Raw genomic sequence first — 19,024 nt, forward strand, 5'->3', positions numbered from 1 at the left:
AATTCTTTTTAATCTAAATTCAAGCATCTTGGGTTCAAATCCTAAGACATCAAGATAAAAAGGGAATGGGTAAGGGAACTAGGGCCTAATTTTTCTCTGTCTCTAAGATGATTTGGAAGTTGTGGTGAGTTCTTTCCCATCTCACAACAGCAAGTTCTCCATCTATGTGCCAAGGAACCTGGATTATGTATTTTGCAAATTTGCATTATTTTTCTATCCAGGTATTCACTTTAAAGTAATTGTTGAGCCATGTAATATCCAAATTATTGTGCATAGTCCTTGGGAATGGCAGTCAGGATGAGTCTCAAATGAAAAGAGGTTGTTTAGGCACAGGGGAGGGTTGGGAGAAAAGCAGTCATACACCTCACAAATTAGATCTGGATGGGCTGGGAAAGGCTTAGAGAGAACCATGAGGAAAACACGGAAAATTAACAGATAGTGTACACTAGCCACTTGGAAAGAATGGAGACAAAGTGATAGAAAAGGCAATAGCAACGGACATTTCAACAGCTCAGAGGCCAAGGCTGTCTGTAGCAGTCATTGCTTTCCATGGTGTATTTGCTTTCACGATCTGGAATTTCCTGAAGTCTACGATATCAACTCTCAAAGCATTAAGCCTTTTTAGTACCTTCTTTCAGCTTTATATTCTCCTTTATTTAGATCAATCTCAAATTCATTCATTCATTTAACAAAGTTTATTGAGCATATACCAATATATCCATTCTATGTTATGGAAGTTATATAGAGATGAAAACAGAAATGGTGTCTACCACTAAAGAACCCAGAGTCAAGTGGGAGAAATATGAGTCTAGGCAAATGCATGCGGTAAGGTAAATAGCACATAGGGGAACATAATGGGCTGTCTGAGCTTAGCATGGATGGTGAACAAGGGAACTGCATGAGAGTTATTTCTCCCACTGTTTTCCAAAGAACAAACTCTAGGTCAACATCCATGGTTGAGGCATGAATCAAGTCATATGGGTTCTCATTAATTAATATCTTCATGAATGTGTTGAAAACGATATGCTGATATACTGGTATGCAAGAAAAAGCATGTTGCTACAGAAAGACGCCCGGATCCTTTCAGATGGAAGAGACCATCTATGGATTTGGATCCTCAGAGCACTCGCCTTTCTGTCCCATGAGAAACATGGGTGCTCTGCAGCACAATGCTTCCCTCCTGCTGCTTTCATGGGCCTCTAGTAACTGCTTATCATAGCAGTTGCCTTGATGCCAAGGGTCTGTTTACCACTTGACTTCTGCTACAAGGACCAGGAGGTCCTCAGGGGATGGAACTGTACCCTGCCCCTCTTTTCAGTCTCCATCTCCTTGGTTAACAGACACCACTCAAACATTGCTCAATAATGCCCTGTTAAATATAAGGATGGTAATAGCCTGTTAAATATAAGGATGGATGGGCAGAGATATGGGGGGAAGAAAACTTTACCTCTCCCAACAAATTCTTATTTGTTATTGAACTTCACAAAAGTATCTAGGACAAATCAGCTTTGTACTCCAGAATTGATCTTCCACTGAAAGTTCAGGCACCAAGGCCTCCTGCATGCTTCAATTCAACTCAAAATGCATCAGGGTGCTTATCAAAGGGTCAAAAGCATCTTCCTTGAGGATTCTGGGAAAATACACCTTAAGCATGACAAAGACAGCATTTATGAAATAATCCTATTTCTCCCAGTAGACTACTTAAAGGTGGGGGTCATTCTATTGGAACTGTCTTTCTGCTAAAACATTACCTACAAATAATATTATTTTGCACATTAAATATATTATTAAGCCAATATTTTTGAAGTCTCATTATTTTCTTTCAGATTTTTCCTGCTTTTTTTTTCTTCTTCTTGCCATTATTCTTTTTCTTTTTCAGTCTCTGTTCTGTAAGTACTCGCCCTGGCCACTAGGGGCACTATTGTTCTCATGCATTCACCCATGCATTCACTCAGATAATCATCCTCTCAGAATAGTCTGACTGAATACAGGTGGTGTTCTAAGCTACACGACCAGCTTGAATGAGGAGAGAGAGAAGATGGATTTTGGATTCCAGCTTTACTACCCATCAGCAGAGGGTTCTTTGGTGAGGCATGCAGCTACTTGCCACAATTTCAGAGGGTATGGAAGGTCACTGTCAGTACAGTGCCAGTACACAGTAAGTGCTCTTTAGAAGCTGGCTGCTTTGATCGCAGGTGCTGCTATGAAAATGTGCACTCCCCCCAAAGGTATATAAAACAGTGGACAGAGAATCCTAAATCCTGAGGCTGGACTTCAAGGTCTCCCACAATCAAGGGAAGCAGATGGAAAGGAGGGAAAGGGATGCAAACCTGAGCAACAGAGAGAACTCACAGAGCCGTGGCGGCTCAGGAAGGTACTGATGAGGGGAAGGATTGGGAGATCTAAGTGTAAAGTTGAGGATTGTGTGCTACAAGGAAGACAAAAAACAAGTAATTTGTAAACAGACCAGGGACTGGCAATGGGACAATGAAAACCAAAATGTGGCTTGGATTAGACAGGTTACCATATGAGGAGAGGAGCCCATGAATCCATTGCTCCCCTCCTCTTTCTGTTTTGGAAGACCAAATTTCTTTTTCCTTCTGACCTCTCTGCTCAAGGGGAAATGGAATTAACCACTGTGTAATGTTTCTAACTGTGACGCACACACAGGTCATGTGCTTAGGTTACGTAATGCACCGTGCCTGGGACATTTCTGGACCTTTCTCCCATAGTCAATAGATATTAGGCTGGTCCTCATCTCCATCTATCTATTCATTACATAAAACAATACACAAGACCATATGAGCTCCTTTGAATGCTAGGGAGGAGAGAAACTGAGATTGATATGATTCCAAATGTGCACATAATTAAGTGTGATGAAGTCCAGACATAAGGTATAATGGAGAAAGGAGTAAGAGGTGCGAGAAACAAGTTCCACGTTGAAAAGGACAGGAGGCTGTACAGCCTTGAGCATGACATAAAACTGCATACAGTAATATTCAATAAGTAAAAACAGTGACGTAGTAAAAAAGCCTGCAGCATTTAAGGGAACTGTGAATAATTCAGTTGCCACTGAGGATCTTTAACTAGGAGGGACAGACTCAGGTTTTTTTAGTGGCAGAATAGTCTGGTCATCCAGTGTTGTAGATAGTCTGGAGGTGATAGATGCGTTAGGGCTCAGAAAAGAGGGTGCTTCAATACTCAGAGGTATAACCTAAACGAAGAGCAGTTGCTAATCAACATGTTACAAAGCAGGGTCCATGAATTGGGACTGAGGGATCGATGGTATTCCAGGAGTTGCTAACATTCAACAAGAGTATTGAAGGAGAAATGATTCCGTTTTAGACATGTCGAAAGTGTGGTGTATGTTGTCATTTTCAGTGCACCTCTGGGTTTGGTCTGTGAACCTACATTGAATAGAATTTGGAGCTAGAAGACGGCCATCAGCAGAGCTGTACTAATTAAGACCTTACCAAGTATGGAAAGTGTGCGTGTGCTCTTTTTCCTGGCTCACGACATAGACGACAGTACTTTCAAGCCCTGACCACTGATCTCATCCACCCCCTTTCTCACCAGCATCTTAGTTCCACATCCATGAAGTGAAAAGCTGGAAACATCCTTTTGACACTCACACACCTTGATTCTTTGGACTTCATGGTTTGGCTTCCTAAGACTGACTACAAAGTGTGTTTGTTTCTTAGGTTTCTGTCTGTGAGACTTGCATCTCTTAGAGCAGGGCTGTCTTCTTCCCAAATGCTCGTTGTCACATCTTTCTTTATGTCCTCAGCAAACTGTACATAAAAGATCTCTGGCCTCATTTGGGAAAATATTCCTTTCTACATAAGCCCATTTGGTCTCATTCTGCCCTGCTGCCACTCCTATTACACAGAGCAATAGGAATCGAGAAAAGATAGATACAGGGCAGACCCAAGAGCAACTTCTTCACCATGGGGTAGAGCAGTGCCACCTCTACCTGAATTCTTAGATTTCTTGCTCTATGGACTCTGTGACAACCTACATACTTGACTTTCCATATTTTTTTGTTGCTGTACTTTTCAATTGGGTTGGAGCCTGGTACCTTACAAGGCTCTCGAAAGTTTATGATTGCCCTCACAAATTTCTACACACACACACACACACACACACACACACATGACAGAGAGAGAGGGCATGCATACATGTACTTTCTATCCCTTGTTTACTTAGTAAAAGTAGTGTGAATGGGAAGTAGGAACACAGTAAGGAGAAAAGGGTAGAAGGGACAAATGTACTTTAGGGATGCTGATGTTGAATGTTCTGGAAGAACACAAGAGAAAGTTGCTTTATAACTCAGACTTTCAGTGTGTGTGTGTGTGTGTGTGTGTGTGTGTAAACTCAGGTCTATGCTTGCATGCGTTTGCTTTTGTGTGTATGTGTACATGCACGTGTGTGTGTGTGTGTGTGTGTGTGTGCATGTTTGTATGGCAGTCAGAGGTCAACCTCAACTATCAATCCTTGGGACTTGTACATGCCTTGTTTTTTGAGATAGTACCTCTTGCTGAGATTTGGGACTCATTCATTTGTCTTAGCTCTCAGGTCAGTGAGTTCCAGGCTAGAGTCTATATTCACCTTGCCAACACCCAGATGACAAGCATTTACTATGACTTGCTTTTTAATGTGGGTTTTGGAGATGAAATGTTGATCCTTGTGTGTGCATGGCAAGGACATTACCAAACAAACTCTTACCCTAGCCTCTGAATTTTAATATTTCTTAATGAACAAAATAATCGCTGATGTACATGATAACAAAGACTAATAGGCCAGTAGGTGACTGTTTTGCCTGGGAGTTCTTCTAGATTGGCCTTTGTCTAGTAAACACAATTATGAAGTTTGTATAACTTAGTAAGAAATTATCAGAAAAGTCATCTGATGTGAGATTTCCCTCTGTATGCTGTGATTACCATTAATGAATAAAGAAACTGTTTTGGACCTATAGCAGGGCAGACCTTAGCTAGGTGGGAAAAACTAAACTGAATCCTGGGAGAAAGGAGATGGAGTTAGAGAGATGCCATGTAGCTGAGCAGGAGACAGATGCCGGAAATTTAGCCGGTAAGCCACAGTCACATGGCCATACACAGATTAACATAAATGGGTTAAATTAATATGTAAGAGTTATCCAATAAGAAGCTAGAGCTAATGGGCCAAGCAGTGATTTAATTAATACAATTTCTGTGTGATTATTTCAGCACTAAGCAGATGGAACCAACAAGTGGCTCTCTCTTTCTACAGTAATACAATGAGGGTTTTTATGGTGGGAATATTTGTGACAACTGTAATTATTTCTAGTATTAATGAGATGACTTCCAGCTATTAGGAAGTACTGACATTCACCAAATAATGCCTCCAGTTAGTCTTTGACCGAAATCCTAACACTGTGATTTTGGCCTGCAGCACAAAGTGCTTTGGAATTTCATTAAAGCATTTGTCAAAGAAAAAGTCAATGATACCTTAGCAAGAAAAAGTAGTGGATCTTTCTTTTCTGAGAATTAGTATTGTCCTTGTCAGAAGTAAAAAAAAAAAAAAAAAGAAAAAAAATATGTAGGCACTTTGGCCCTGAGGGTAACAGGCCCAGGCACCACCTAGTGGAGGAAAATAAACCAAAATGGAAGAAAACCAGAGCTATTACCAACTTCACAATTTTATCCGAGGATAGCCTTGGTTGGGATTACAAGACTACAAAAGGTCTCTACTAGAAGGATTTTGGGGCCAAGGTTGTGATAAACTTATAACACATTTCATGTCACAGACAAGAAAAAGTTGGTCCAGAGAAGGAAAACAGCATGGCTAAAGTTACAAAGCAAGCTTTTTTTCAGAATTGGCCTCTGTCAGCTTTATTCTTTAGATAGACCCAGTCTTTCCTTCCACCTCCTTCCCAGTGTTTCTTTTAAGAAAGACCCCTGATAATTCTACTCAAGCCTTACACCTCCAGCATCCATCCACATACCTAATGTCATCTGTCTGTCTGTCTGTCTGTCTGTCTGTCTGTCTGTCTGTCTGTATCTATCTATCTATCTATCTATCTATCTATCTATCTATCTATCTATCATCCATCCATCCATCCATCCATCCATCCATCCATCCATCCATCCATCTATCTATCTATCTATCTATCTATCTATCTATCTATCTATCTATCTATCTATCTATCTTTTTGAGTTAACATTTATCTGGCATTAGATGCCATGTCAGCATGCTTGTTTACAGTTGGTCAGCATCTCTCCCCAGAACGTAGAATATAAACTCCCTGAGGGCAAAGAGAGTTTACAACACTCAAAACTATACCCACCACACAGCAGGAATACACAAAAGTACCTGTTGAGTGCTTACTCTCGTATTTTCATTGCTTAGATTTCCTGTTTTTGAGTACACTCTTTCTGTAACGTGAAGCAACCACCTTTTTTTGCTTTATTTTCACTTTTGCTCTGTTAATTTTGTTGTTGTTTTAGTGTTATAATGAAGGTTATAAATCTCATCTCAGTGGCAAGGTTGGGGAAGGGAACTCTTGGTCTTACCAAAGGAGATAAATATGTACTAGATAGCCAATAAGAAGCTAGAGCTAATGGACCAAGCAGTGATTTAATTAATACAATTTCTGTGTGATTATTTCAGAAAGAAAGAACAGAAAGAACTGGAAGTAATGTGTAGCAAGTGTCAGCACAAGTAATATCAGTGTAAATTGACAATTGTTGTGTTACCTGTCATCTGGACTACACTACTAAGCATTTTCCACAAGGAGATAGAGTTAATCTTTAGAAAAATTCTATCATGTAGGAACTGGTGTTAGCTGGATATTATAGATGGCAAAAGTGAAGCTGGAGATACTGAACACCAGTAACTAGCAGGTACAAGAGTCAGGAAATCAAAGGGAGTCCAAGAATGCTGAGAACTGTAAGTTGCACAGCCATTTGGTTTGAAGAGGAAGCATAGAGACCTAGGAATGGAAAGTGAATGGTGGCCACAAATCACCAGCCACAAAGTACCTGTGTTCCTGATAATTGAAAAACTCTCATCTTGAGATATCTTTCAAGGCAGCATTGGCTATAAGAAGACATAAGACACCCTCCCGCCCCTGTTCCCCTGGAAGGACTCTTGTCTACTCGAGGCAGAAGGCTCCTGTTCAACACACATCTGTTCCCTCTGGATTGTCCCGAACAGCTCCACCTCATGATTGTCATGGGGACCAGGTGAGATGCTCTCAGCAGAGGTCAGAAGCAGTGTTCTATGCCAACATGGATAGGAGAAGGTATGATTTGTGCAGTCAAGGTCATTCCTAGAAAGGTGCCTTTCTCATGGTGCACACTGCAGATAGTACGGATGGAGTCAGCAGGACATCTCAAGCACATGACCTCACTGCAGCCCTCTGATGTTAGCCAACCTTGCCAGATGCTGTGGTATGACCTTGGAGGCCGCGGCTCCTGTCTGGGGTCCATTGTTTTCAGTATGTAAAGAAGAGGCGGGGATGACATGAAAGCTTTACACCATGTCCCCACAACTTTAGGCAGCCTCTGGAAAGATATTAGAGACTTCGATAATACTTCATTTACTTCCTTCCCAACCTCTGCTCTGCTTAACTCACATCATTCTACAATATTCTCTTTAGGGTAGAAAACCATATTCCTCCTTTACTAAGTATTTGAATGGAAGGGACTGGTAAGGAAGGATCTGAAATTGTGTTAGGTGTGATTAAAGTATTGTTAGCACATATTTAAAAAGATCCTAATCTGTTAACAATATCCACTGAAGCACCTTTAAGTTAGGCTGTGTTGTATCTATTATTTTTGTCACTGTATTGATAACCACTGTTGAAAGAGTGCTGTGGGAACTTGGGTTTAAGACATTTTTTGTACTTACTTTTTCAAAATGTAACTGGATGTTTCTATAATAAGAAAGTTAGAAAGAGTTTGAAGATCTGGAGAACCAAAGAAGGAGATGACATCTCAAAAGTCTGGACATTCTGTGAGCTGATGTGTGCACAGATACTGGGAGAGGCTCAGGGACTTACCCAAGGTCACACAAATGAACCGAAGTCCTGAGGCATTCTCTGCTTCAGACACTCGTATCCCCTCACCCTTCCCTCTGTACACCTGCAAACTCTGGTTACCATGACCAGACGGGGAGAACTTGAAGGAAGAACATAAGGGATCTTGTCGAAGAGGTAGTGGAGATTTGCCTGTTAAAATGCTTTTCAATGACAAAAATTCTTTGCTGTCTAGGACACACTTCAATGTGGAGAAACACAGTATCTGTGGCCTGCCAGGAGATTTATTATTACTCATTCTAAAAATCTACTCTGTAACACAATAATAGACACTGCTTAAATTTGCACATGGCTATAGTTCTCTTTTCCTAGTTCCTCCCTCTCTCTGCCAAATTGCCCAGAGTGTTTCCTCCCATCGTCCGGAGCCTTCGAGAAGACGAGAAGACGGGGGCATGAACACAGTGGACCAAATGTCCTTGTGGTGTGAGTGTGCCTCCTTTTGGTATAAGCCCAAAGCTGGTATTGCAGGGTCATGAGATAGATTGATTCCTAATTTTCAGAAATATCACCATACTGATTTCCACAGCAGCTACACAAGTGTGCACTCCCACCAGCAAGGGAGGAGTGATCCCCTTACTTCACATGTGCTCAACTACATTCATAGCAGCACTATCTGTATAGCCAGAATCGGGAAACAACTTTGATGCCCCTCAGCCAAAGAACGGATAAAGAAAATATAGTACATTTACACAATGAGGTACTGTTTGGGGTAAACAAACAGACAAACAAACAACGGCATCTTGAAAGTTGCAGGCCAATACAGGAAACTATCACAAACCATTCTTAGTGAGGGAACCCAGATCCAGAAAGACAAACATAGTACACACTCACTTGTAAGTGGGTATCACATATAAAACAAAGGATAACCAGCCTACAGTCCACATCTCCAGAGAAGCTAGAACCGAACATCCTCCAGAAACAGAAGCAGATCCAGAGTACAGGTGAAGAGAGGAAGAACTGATAATATGAACAAAGAGGTAAAGACCATCATGGGGAAACCCACAAAATCGGCTGACCCAAGTTAGTGGGAGCTAACTGACTCCAGACTGACAACTGGGGAATTTGAAAAGGACAGAAAGAGGACCCCTGAATACAGGTGACAATGGCGTGACTTTGGTAGTATGCGGAGTGGGACCAGGTTCTAACCCTAATGAAGGAACAGACTTTGTGGAGCCCATTCTCTATGGAGAGACACCTTACTCAGTCTAGTCATGAGAGGGGGCTTGCTCCTGCCTCAAAAAGGTGATGGGACAGACTTAATTGACTTCCCAGGGGAGGATTTACCCTCTCTGAGGAACTGATGTGGGCTGGGGTGAGGGGAAGGTGGGTAGAGTTATTGAAGAGAGAGTTATTAAAGAGAGAGTTATGATCATGTGTGAACCTCAAGTGAAGCCTCTGAGTTTTGAAGGGCTGGATGAAAAGTAAAAAACGACCTACAGAAGAGGAAGAAAAGGCTTCTTAAGAGCAGCCAGCAAACTTCATTCCAATGCTTACAACAAACAAAAGGATGTTCCAGCAGAGGTGCTGGGTGGGCACAGGTTCAGAGCTCTTTCTTTCTCCTGAGCTGGAACTCTGAATCATTAATTCAGGAGGGTTGCTAAGAGGGTGAAAGAGGAAGAGCAAGGCACTCCTGGGGTCCATTTTTCACTTACCTAATGGGTCAGGAGGAACTTTAGTAAGATTAACTGCCACTCAGGGTCTCTACTTCATGGAACAAACTGAGTCTATTGTTTTCTGTTCCTTTTAGATTATAGGGGTGGTGGGACATAGTTGGGGTTGGTTAGGGATGGAGGCAGGGGTCTGGATCTGTCAGGTGTGGTACAAAAGCAAAAAGATGTGTCATCTGCAAGATCACACACACACAACCACCAACACCAACAACAGTGCAATACCTGAATGGTGGGTCTGTGTGGGGTGAGAAGTGGCTATTTATGAGATTCGTTTCTCTGCCAAGTAGTTAGATGTCTAGAAATAGGAGTGCCAGGGGTTAAGTCCTAGTTGCTGACACTGAACTCTGTCATCCAGCATACCCTTTGACCTTCTCTGAATCTCTTCCTATTAAGCTAAATGATAATTGGTGTATAGCCTCTAAGGACCCCGCTCATAGCAGCCTTAAAGGGCACTTCAGTTCTTAAAGTATCTTTCAGCTTTGGCAGGAGAGTATGGCACCGTGGCACTTTCTAGTTGTGGTTTTGCATTTTTCTGCATAGGCTGAAATACTGTCTGTGTGTGTGTGTGTTCACTTTCCCTTTCAGACAAATAAAAGGCATGCTTCAAGAAGCACCCTGCTCTTTCCCTCTGCCTCTCTCAGCGCCCGGTCTGAACCAGTGTCCGTCAAGTGAAGTTTGAACCCTGGCAGAAATAGCACCAGGGGCAGGCGGATCTGGGAGCACACCCGCCTACCAGGAGAGGCTCGGCCTGCCTCTGCCAGACGACAGACCCGGTTAACAACACCGTAAAATTAGACCTTTAAGAAACCCAATTGAATCGTGCAGACTAGTGATGTAAGGCCGGCTGGCCTGACAGAGAGGCAGCAGCCCTGGGCCCAAAATAGCAGATGCAAACCCTGCTGAGCAATGACTGCTCTGGAGATAGGTGACAAGGGATTCCTGTGAAAGTGGTGACTCCCAGACAGAGGTCAGGCAGCCAGCCGGGCACCCGAGGTCGCTGTAGCCAGCCTGAGGATGCACACTGACACCCACTTTGGATCCTCTCTCTTCCAGGCTGAATTTAATCGCACAGCAGAAATCCAGACAAGTACTTTTAGAAAAAAAGAATTCCCTCTGTTTGTTTGTTTTTAATTCTAGGAGAAGCAGGTTCTCTGTAGTCCCACAGTATGCTCCGTGTGGAGGATAAGGCAGAATAAGTCTTTTCTGGCTCCCTGCCAGGTGTTTACACACCGCCAAATCTGGCTCCTGCTCAACTAGGGGAGGGGGGGAATCCACCAGAATTCTCTAGAGAAAAGCTCCTTGGCTTTCTGGGGCTCCACGGCAGCCATGCCTTTTATTTATTTATTTATTTACTTACTTACTGTGTTTTTTTTCCCTCCTGTTTTGTGAGAAATGTTATTTCCACACATAAAATGAACCAGGCATTTTATATGGGCAATAATAACCTAACATCCCCAATCCAATTAAAGTATTTTACTGCAACAATCATTGTGAGAGTGGATCGCATCTTCTGGAGAACGAGAGACCTTGGTCTGAGTTAGACACTTAGAAGGCAGTCTTCCATGCAACCCCTGGAGACACAGATTTGCATATATGTATATATGAAATGCACCCACTATCTGTGTAACCCCGGGCTTTCCTCTCTGGGGGATTCCTTCCGATTCACTGACACCACAAATAAAGACCAGCAAAGCCAGATCTACCGTTTTCTTAAACACTTCCAAGCAGCAGACTGCTTGTGTTTTGAAAGCGAAACACACACACACACACACACACACACACACACACGGGGGGGAGAGAGAGAGAGAGAGAGAGAGAGAGAGAGAGAGAGAGAGAGAGAATCCTACACTGTCATCATCTTCTTTATATTTTGAAGCTTGTCTCCCCGGTTAAATATTGTACCCTCCTCTGACGAGGATTTGGAAGCTGAAACTGAATGAGCTCGGTTTCCCTCTCCTTTTCGGGGGAGGGAGGGCTAGCGATGACGTCAGTTGTGTGTGTGGGGAGTCGTTCTCGCTCTCCTTTAGTAGCTGGAAAGTGGGAGCTTTGAGGACACATTTTATTGTCGTGATAGCAGAGTTTGGATCCTCGGAAGGCGACTTTGTGTAAATAGGAGACTCAGAGCAGTATTAGAGAAGGTCGAAGCCAAGGCCAAACAGCTACAGACTACCAGAGAGCGGTGTGTAAGCAGTAAGAGGTACCATTCCGAAAACCTCTGCCGCTCGCTACGGCGAAGGGGGATCCCCCACTCTCGTTTTAAGACCGCCTAGGACAGGCAAGGTTGTTTATGCAGTGAGGGAATCTCCCAGACAGAAGAGGCAAAACTTTGCTTCTCTCCTCCAGCGTCGCCCCTCCACCACCCCTCTTTTTAATAAAGGCATTTCCACAGATCCGTTTAGAAGGGAAAATGGATGTTGAGGCGTTTGGAAGGTTTGCAGCCCTCGTGAAGTGTCCGGTTTCACTATGGGCTTTGCTGTGGAACAGCGAAGGGGAGAGAGGGAGAACTTAAATTCACTATAGGCTCATAACAGTCCCCAAAGAGAAAAGCGGCCCAATTCTCAGCTGTGTCTGGGGAAGACTGGCAGAGTGTGCGCTAAGGAGGTCTGCCCCAGTAGTGAATGATAGGCAACCAGTTTTAAAACCAAAGACCCAGAATGGCAGTGTGGGTGGCTATAGTGATGGGGGGGTGGATCCCAGAGGCAAGCCTCGGTCAGAGAGCAACTTTGGGGGTACTTCTAGGAGTTCTAAATCTGTCAATCACAACAACATGGTCCCTGCCGACTTGCACGGTAACCAGACTAAAGAAGAATCACTTCCATGACAAAGTAAAGGGAAATGAACTGTCCCTTCAACTCCTTTCATATAAAACCCAACTGGGTCATGTTTCCCTTCCTCCCATACCGAAACGGAGTCTGTCCGCACATCCCGAACACAGACTAAGTGTTCTGGGTTCTCTGGGGACTAGCCATCCCTAGCTTGTGGGCTTCCAAAGGCACCGAACTCCCAAATGCAGCTCCCGCGAGGCCAGGCAGCATCCTTTCTCAGTGTGGCCATTCCGCAGATGGGCTAAAGTGAGTCTCAAAGCTCACCTCTACCTTTTCTGCGCTGCTCCAGGGGCGGCTCCCGGAGACCCACCCGCCTCCTGCACCCCACACATCCGCGCGGCCCCCGAGGGCCCCGCGGGGACTATCGGGGTGGTCTGTCGAAGGGAGTAACCCCTTTCGCCTTACCTGCAATCACGGCTGGAGACTTCTGGCCCCCCTCCGCTCGCAGCCACACTTGCAATGTGAAGGCGTCGCGGGGCAGCTCCAGATCGGCCCGGAGGCGCAGCTGCTCCCCTCTCCCGCTGAAATAGAGCGCCCGGCTCGGCGGGCTCGGCTCCTCGGCGCCCCTAGCCGCCCGCTGCTGCCGCCGCCGGGGGACGCGCACGGCTTCCCAGGCACCGCCCGGAGGCGGCGGCGGCGAGGCGCGGCGACCGCGGGCCGCCCGGGTGGCGCAGGTGGCCGGGCTGGTGGCGGGGCGCTGGGTGCGCACAGCCCGAGGGTCTCTCCGGGCCCGGCGGGGGCGCTCGGCCAGCCCGCAGCCCAGCGCGGCGCTCAGCAGCCCCAGGCGCAGCACCCAACTCCAGAGCCGCATGTCCGACGGTCCCCCCCGCCCCCCCTGCGCCCCTGCACCGCCGCCCGGAGCTGCCAGCTTTGGGAGCCGCTCGCGCCTTGACTTTGTCCCCCTTCTCGGGCTAGCCCCCCCCCTTTCACTTGCTTTTTTCTTTTCTTTCTTGCTTTCCTCCTCAAGGTGTGTGCTTCACTCCCCCCACCTTTCAAAAATACAGTCCAACTCCTCCTGGTTTGCAATTAATTTCTCTCCTCACTCCTTTATCTGCCTTATCCCCCCTCTAACAGCTGGATGCCTTCCTCCTTGTTTTATTTCATTTTATTTTATATATTTCTCGCTCTTCCAAAAAAATCTCCTCTAACACACTGATCGGCTGAATTCCCTCCCTCCCCCCAAGATGCTCTCATTTATTTATTTTTTGCGTCCTTTATAACACAAGCCACAGCCCCCTTCCCCCCCCCGCGTCCCCTCCCCTCCCTCCTTCTTCACGAAATGAAAGGAAAGAGGGGAAAAATCCCTTAGAAGATGAGTAAACAAGCGTGTGCTAATCTGTTCGCCAGCACTCCACCTTCCCAATTGAATGAGTCCCTGTTCAAACTGCGGGGATCATGACCAATCAATCGGTCTGGAGAGGCCGAGCCATCCAGCCTTCCTCTACTTTGCCGCTTCTCTCCTTTCCTTCGCTCCAGCTTCTCCACCCCCTCTTCTTTTTCTTTCTTTCTTTCTTTCTTTCTTTCTTTCTTTCTTTCTTTCTTTCTTTCTTTCTTTCTTTCTTTAAAGAAGACAATCTTAAAGTATCAATTTAATGAAATTCTGTACACACCCCCTTACGATTCTCCTTGCTTTCCTCATTCCTGCTCAAAACACACATTCTTGGTTTTGTTTTGTTTTGCTTTGCTCCCCCTTCACTCGCGCTCCTTATTTTTATTTTTATTTTGCCTCGTGGTGGGAGAGAGAACGGTCCTATTTGTCCTTTGCTGTTATATCTCTCCCTTTTCTATAATACACAGTACGTTGGAACTTGATTTTCGGGTTCCTTTTCACAGTCTCTCCATCTTTCTCTTTCTCCCACCCCTTTTTCTATCATTTGCTCTCTATTCCCCTTACTTCACCCCCTCCATTCTCCTCTTCCTTGCTTTCTCTTGCTTTTCCTGTTTCTTCTGCTTTTCTTCTTCTCTCTCCCCAAGTTTCCTTAAAGTTATACTGCGGTGAGTGGTAGTTTCTTTCCCGAGCCCCCAGTACAGCTACCTTCAGACTTTAGCTAATGAAACTCATTTTCCAAAGTCTCCTAGATTCAGCAGAACATCAGATAAGAAGCATTTCCAGAGCATCTGTGTACCTTGTAGAAACTGTGAGCCCCCGTGCTGGGCCCCTTCAGTGCTTCTAAATATTCTTAAAGCATTCAGGTGGTTGTTAGACATCATTTTTTGTTGTATATAAAAGAGAGGAAAATTGAATGTATGCAATTTCAAAGAAACAAAAAATTCCTAGTCTCCAGAACCAACCCAACACACAGGTAAGAAACTGGCTCTTTGCAGCTTGTGTCTCTTATGCTTTGAACTGAAACATGTATGTAATAATATATTTATACATATATATGTATAAATATATATGTATATATATATTCTCCCCCGCCCTTTATGGAACTCAAAGGCTCCCCCTTATGGCAAAACTGTAATAAGTCAAAATGAATTAGCTGTGTTCGATTAGAAATTAGTTCTTTGCCAGTCTGTCCAAATAATATCCAGATAAAAAGACTTCATTACAGGTAGAATTTATGGTGAAAACCAGAGTGAAGTTGATGCTACCAATTTGTGACTTGATTTCTTGTGGTTTCCCTGAGCTGAGGGCTGTTCCACATCCTTCCTGAGAGCTGGGACCATTGCTTCATGCTACAGGGAGGGAGAGGACCATTGGAGAATATGCCTGGTAAAAGGATAAAGATTTGTAAGATGAGCGATGACTCAGATGTCCCCTCCATAAAAGTTGGAATGTGGTGTGCAGGGATCATGGCACTGTTCTGTAAAGCAGCTATCCCAGATTTGTGTCCTCTTGGTCACGGAAGAACTAGCTATATAGTCTTAGGCTAAGAGCTCTGGAGCTCAGTTTCTGCACTTAAAAAGTGAAGCTCACCTTACATCCTACATTTTTTAGAGGCTGAAAGGAAAGAAAAAAATTAGTATGAACAATGCCACAGAGAAGAAATTTCCTTAGGCAAATCTCTTACCTTCTGTACCTTTGAGCCACCTGGAAAAGCCAAGAGGCTGTCTTTAATAGAAGAAAAAAGATGAGGATGAAATACATAAATTTTGTCATTCACTCTCCCCCTCCCCAATGGCCTTTAGAACATGACTACTAATCAATTCAATTGTGGTAATTAGATATTTGAAGACTGTGTTCCCAGGGGTCATTTAAACCATTGTGTAGAGTAGTTTTATTTATTTGTAGACATTCAAATTTCATCCATTCTCCAAGCAGAAATGAGAATTCGAGGCTCATCGGCTTACAAGGTGTGACATCTGCACCTTGTCATTTAACTGTATCCTTCTATTCTGCTACCTTTATAATTAGCTCATTGTGAGGATAAAACTTCCTGAACTACAGAATTTGTGTGTAAGCACAATGCATTCTTCTCATTGCCAAAGTGCCTTGGGTTATGAAATACAAACAGCCAAAAAAAAAAAAAAAAAAAAACTAGAGCAGGTCAAATTATTTCCCCTTTATGACAGTGAGCAAAAATGAAGGAATAGATATCATAAGTTATTTCACTCCTTGTCCTCAGTTCCTAAATGCATTGGGAATGTTTGGAAAAACCTTGTACTTACATATTCCTAAACATACAACTATTGGCCAACTGGATGGCACATTGGGTAAAGGTGCTTGCTGCCAAGTCTGCTGATGGGAGTTCGATTCCTAGGACCCACATGGAGAGACGCAGCACTTCCAACTAGTGCCACATAAGCTGTGGAATGTACTCACAGCCTAACAAATAGATAAATAAAAATGAATGAATGAATGAATGAATGAATGAATGAATAAAATAAAACTTTCAAACATACAATTGTTATTTATTTCACCTCTCTTTTGGCTATGCTTACTCTTTATGTGCGTACACAGTTACTTTTTTTTTTAAGTGTGAGTTGCATAGAAATAGATGAATTGCAAACTATGGGTTATAGGCCACTCAAACTGACCATGTATACTTGGCCTTTGTGTTTACTGACTTTTAAAATAGTGTTTCTCCGTGCACTGCCCTCACCAGTTTTCTTCATCATTCAGTCTCTTGTGGATTTTCCCCCATTTTCTCTTCCCACTTTTTTTCCCTCTTTTATTACTAAGAACAGAACCCAGCGCTTTCCATATGCCAGCCATGCCAGCACTGTGCTATGAGGATGGCTCCTATCCTGTCAGTTCATACCCACCAAACCCTACCTCTTCCTCAGGGTCTCCCTTACATTTCTAGGGCAAGTTTTGGTACCAAACCCCCCTTTGTGCTGTACATTCAATCCTTGGGACACGAATCCTCAACATGCATTTAATCTGGAAATAACTGAAAGCACTATACATTGCCCAGGAGGGTATAAGTTTCTATTGGACATTAGAGCAACATTGGTGTGGTATCTTGGAGATTTTGGTGGATTTGACTGGGTAAATCGTGGCTCAAAGTACTGGTTTCAGCATCCTCATGACCTGGGTTCTCATGACCTTCAGGAAGTTGTTAAGTTTTCTGAGTTTCAGTAACAGAACTATGATGCTATCATGAGGTTTAAATTGGTGTGTTTTGACAGAGTAGATGCTCAGTAAAGGACTTTTTCTTTTCTGCAAATATACATCTAACGGCCCAGTGGACTTCCCTGATGGCTTTCCTCCCTATCCAGCACACTACCATCTTACTCTGAGATAGTAAATTATTCTCATCTTGGAGTTCCCTGCAACAGTGTTGTCTTCTTGGAGAACCTGTGAGATAGGATCTTGCATTGTTCTTTGGTGTCTTGTTTACGTCCGTCCTTCTGACAAGATTAGGAAGTGTCAAGGGTAAGAACTTCCAAGGGTCAGTTCAGTCACCTGACCAGAGATTCTTCACTAGCCATACAACCCCTGCCCGCGCTTGGAGGGCTCCCTCCTCTGGGCTTTCCTAAAACTTATGCTGAATTTCTATCAGCAAGTTATGCTTAGCTGTCTGCCAGAGTCCTGAAGAGTCTTCAGTGTTCAAGACATTTATATTGTATTTCCCCAAATATATAGCTTAGTGCTTCACTTGTAACTCTGTGTTCAAATCACTGCTGAGGCCTGGAGAGATGGCTCAGTGGTTAAGAGCACTGGCTGCTCTTCCAGAGCTCCTGAGTTCAATTCCCAGCAACCACAGGGTGTCTCACAACCATCTGTAATGAGATCTGGTGCCCTCTGCTGGCAAGTAGACACACATGCAGGCAGAATACTGTGAAATAAATAAATAAATAAATAAATAAATAAATAAATAAATAAATCTTAAAGAAAGAAATGTGTGAAACCCACTTGCCTTTCTGGGGTCTTAGACCAAGTAGTAATAAGGTTCAAATTTCTGTAGTTATCAGGGTGGGCACTTGACACATTTGAGGCCTGTCCCTTCCTTTCCTACTTGCTGTGTTGAGGCTGGATGGGAGAGGTGAGACCCTTTTGCCTTTGAATTATGGTCTATAATAATTTAAGGCAGGTACTGCCAGCCATATGATTTCTCTCTATTTTATTACCAAGGAAAATGATATCATCAGAGTAAGAGTGGCAAATAATCCTACCATTCGTAGAGTGAAATGTCCATTTCCAATCAGCAGATGCCAAGACATTCATTCTTTCCCTTAAACTAGTCTCAACAGGGAAACAGGGAATCTGCTTCTTGATTTACAATTGGGATTCCAACTTAAAATATGTTGTTTTACTGTTTCTACAGATAATAAACAATTGTCATGTGTATCATGTGCCAGGAATTGTTTTAAGCATCTTCAGTTGTAACAACCTCGAAATGTAAGTGTGTTACTTCCTTTTTCTGTTGTTAGGAGCAAATACCCAATAAGAAATAAAAATTATTCAGAGAAAAAAAGAAATAAGCCACTGCTGAAAATACACACACACTCTCTTTCTTACACACACACACACACACACACACACATAAAGACATGAGTGTGTATGTGTGTCTTTATAACACAGCTTCTCATGTAGTGTTAATCATGGACACAAACACACTAGGCTTCCAAGGAACATCGAATCTAAGTCCTCAGTCTCCCTAGTTCCTGGTGCTCAGAGCCACATGGAAAGGGACTAGTGATCACATTGTCTGTATCATGTATAGGTAGAAAATGGGGAAGGGAACCACTTCATCTGGATGTGGAGTGTGCAAGCCTGCTGCACTTCCCAGATTCGTTCTGCAACCATTTTGTTCAGAGCTCAGTGGCTCTATAATCAACTGAGCCCCCTTTAACTTTTTCTGCTAATTTACAAGAAGCTGAAACAGAAATTGCTAGATTCTAGACCTAGTCATTTGACTTATACTAAAACCACACACACACACGAAAAATAAAACCATCTTTTTGCTTATCTCAGGTACCTAGAGCATTTGTTGAGCTTAAATTCCAGTTGAAGGTGAAAAATACTTATTGACACTTCATGTTTACCTTCACATTTGTAGAAA

The 19,024-nt window shown here is 43.5% G+C and overlaps 1 protein-coding gene across 1 annotated transcript in view; it reads right to left on the minus strand.

Annotated features, from left to right (window-relative positions):
• The window catches only part of Pappa (pappalysin 1), a 231,453-nt gene extending 218,070 nt beyond the window's left edge, over positions 1-13,383 (minus strand). Inside the window, exon 1 of the mRNA XM_057784762.1 lies at positions 12,978-13,383. Coding sequence (XP_057640745.1) covers positions 12,978-13,383 — 406 coding nt within the window. The remainder of the gene's footprint in view (positions 1-12,977) is intronic.
• Positions 13,384-19,024: the final 5,641 nt, after the last annotated feature.

Source organism: Chionomys nivalis, chromosome 11 (genome assembly GCF_950005125.1).
Source record: "Chionomys nivalis chromosome 11, mChiNiv1.1, whole genome shotgun sequence".
Lineage (NCBI taxonomy): Eukaryota > Metazoa > Chordata > Mammalia > Rodentia > Cricetidae > Chionomys > Chionomys nivalis.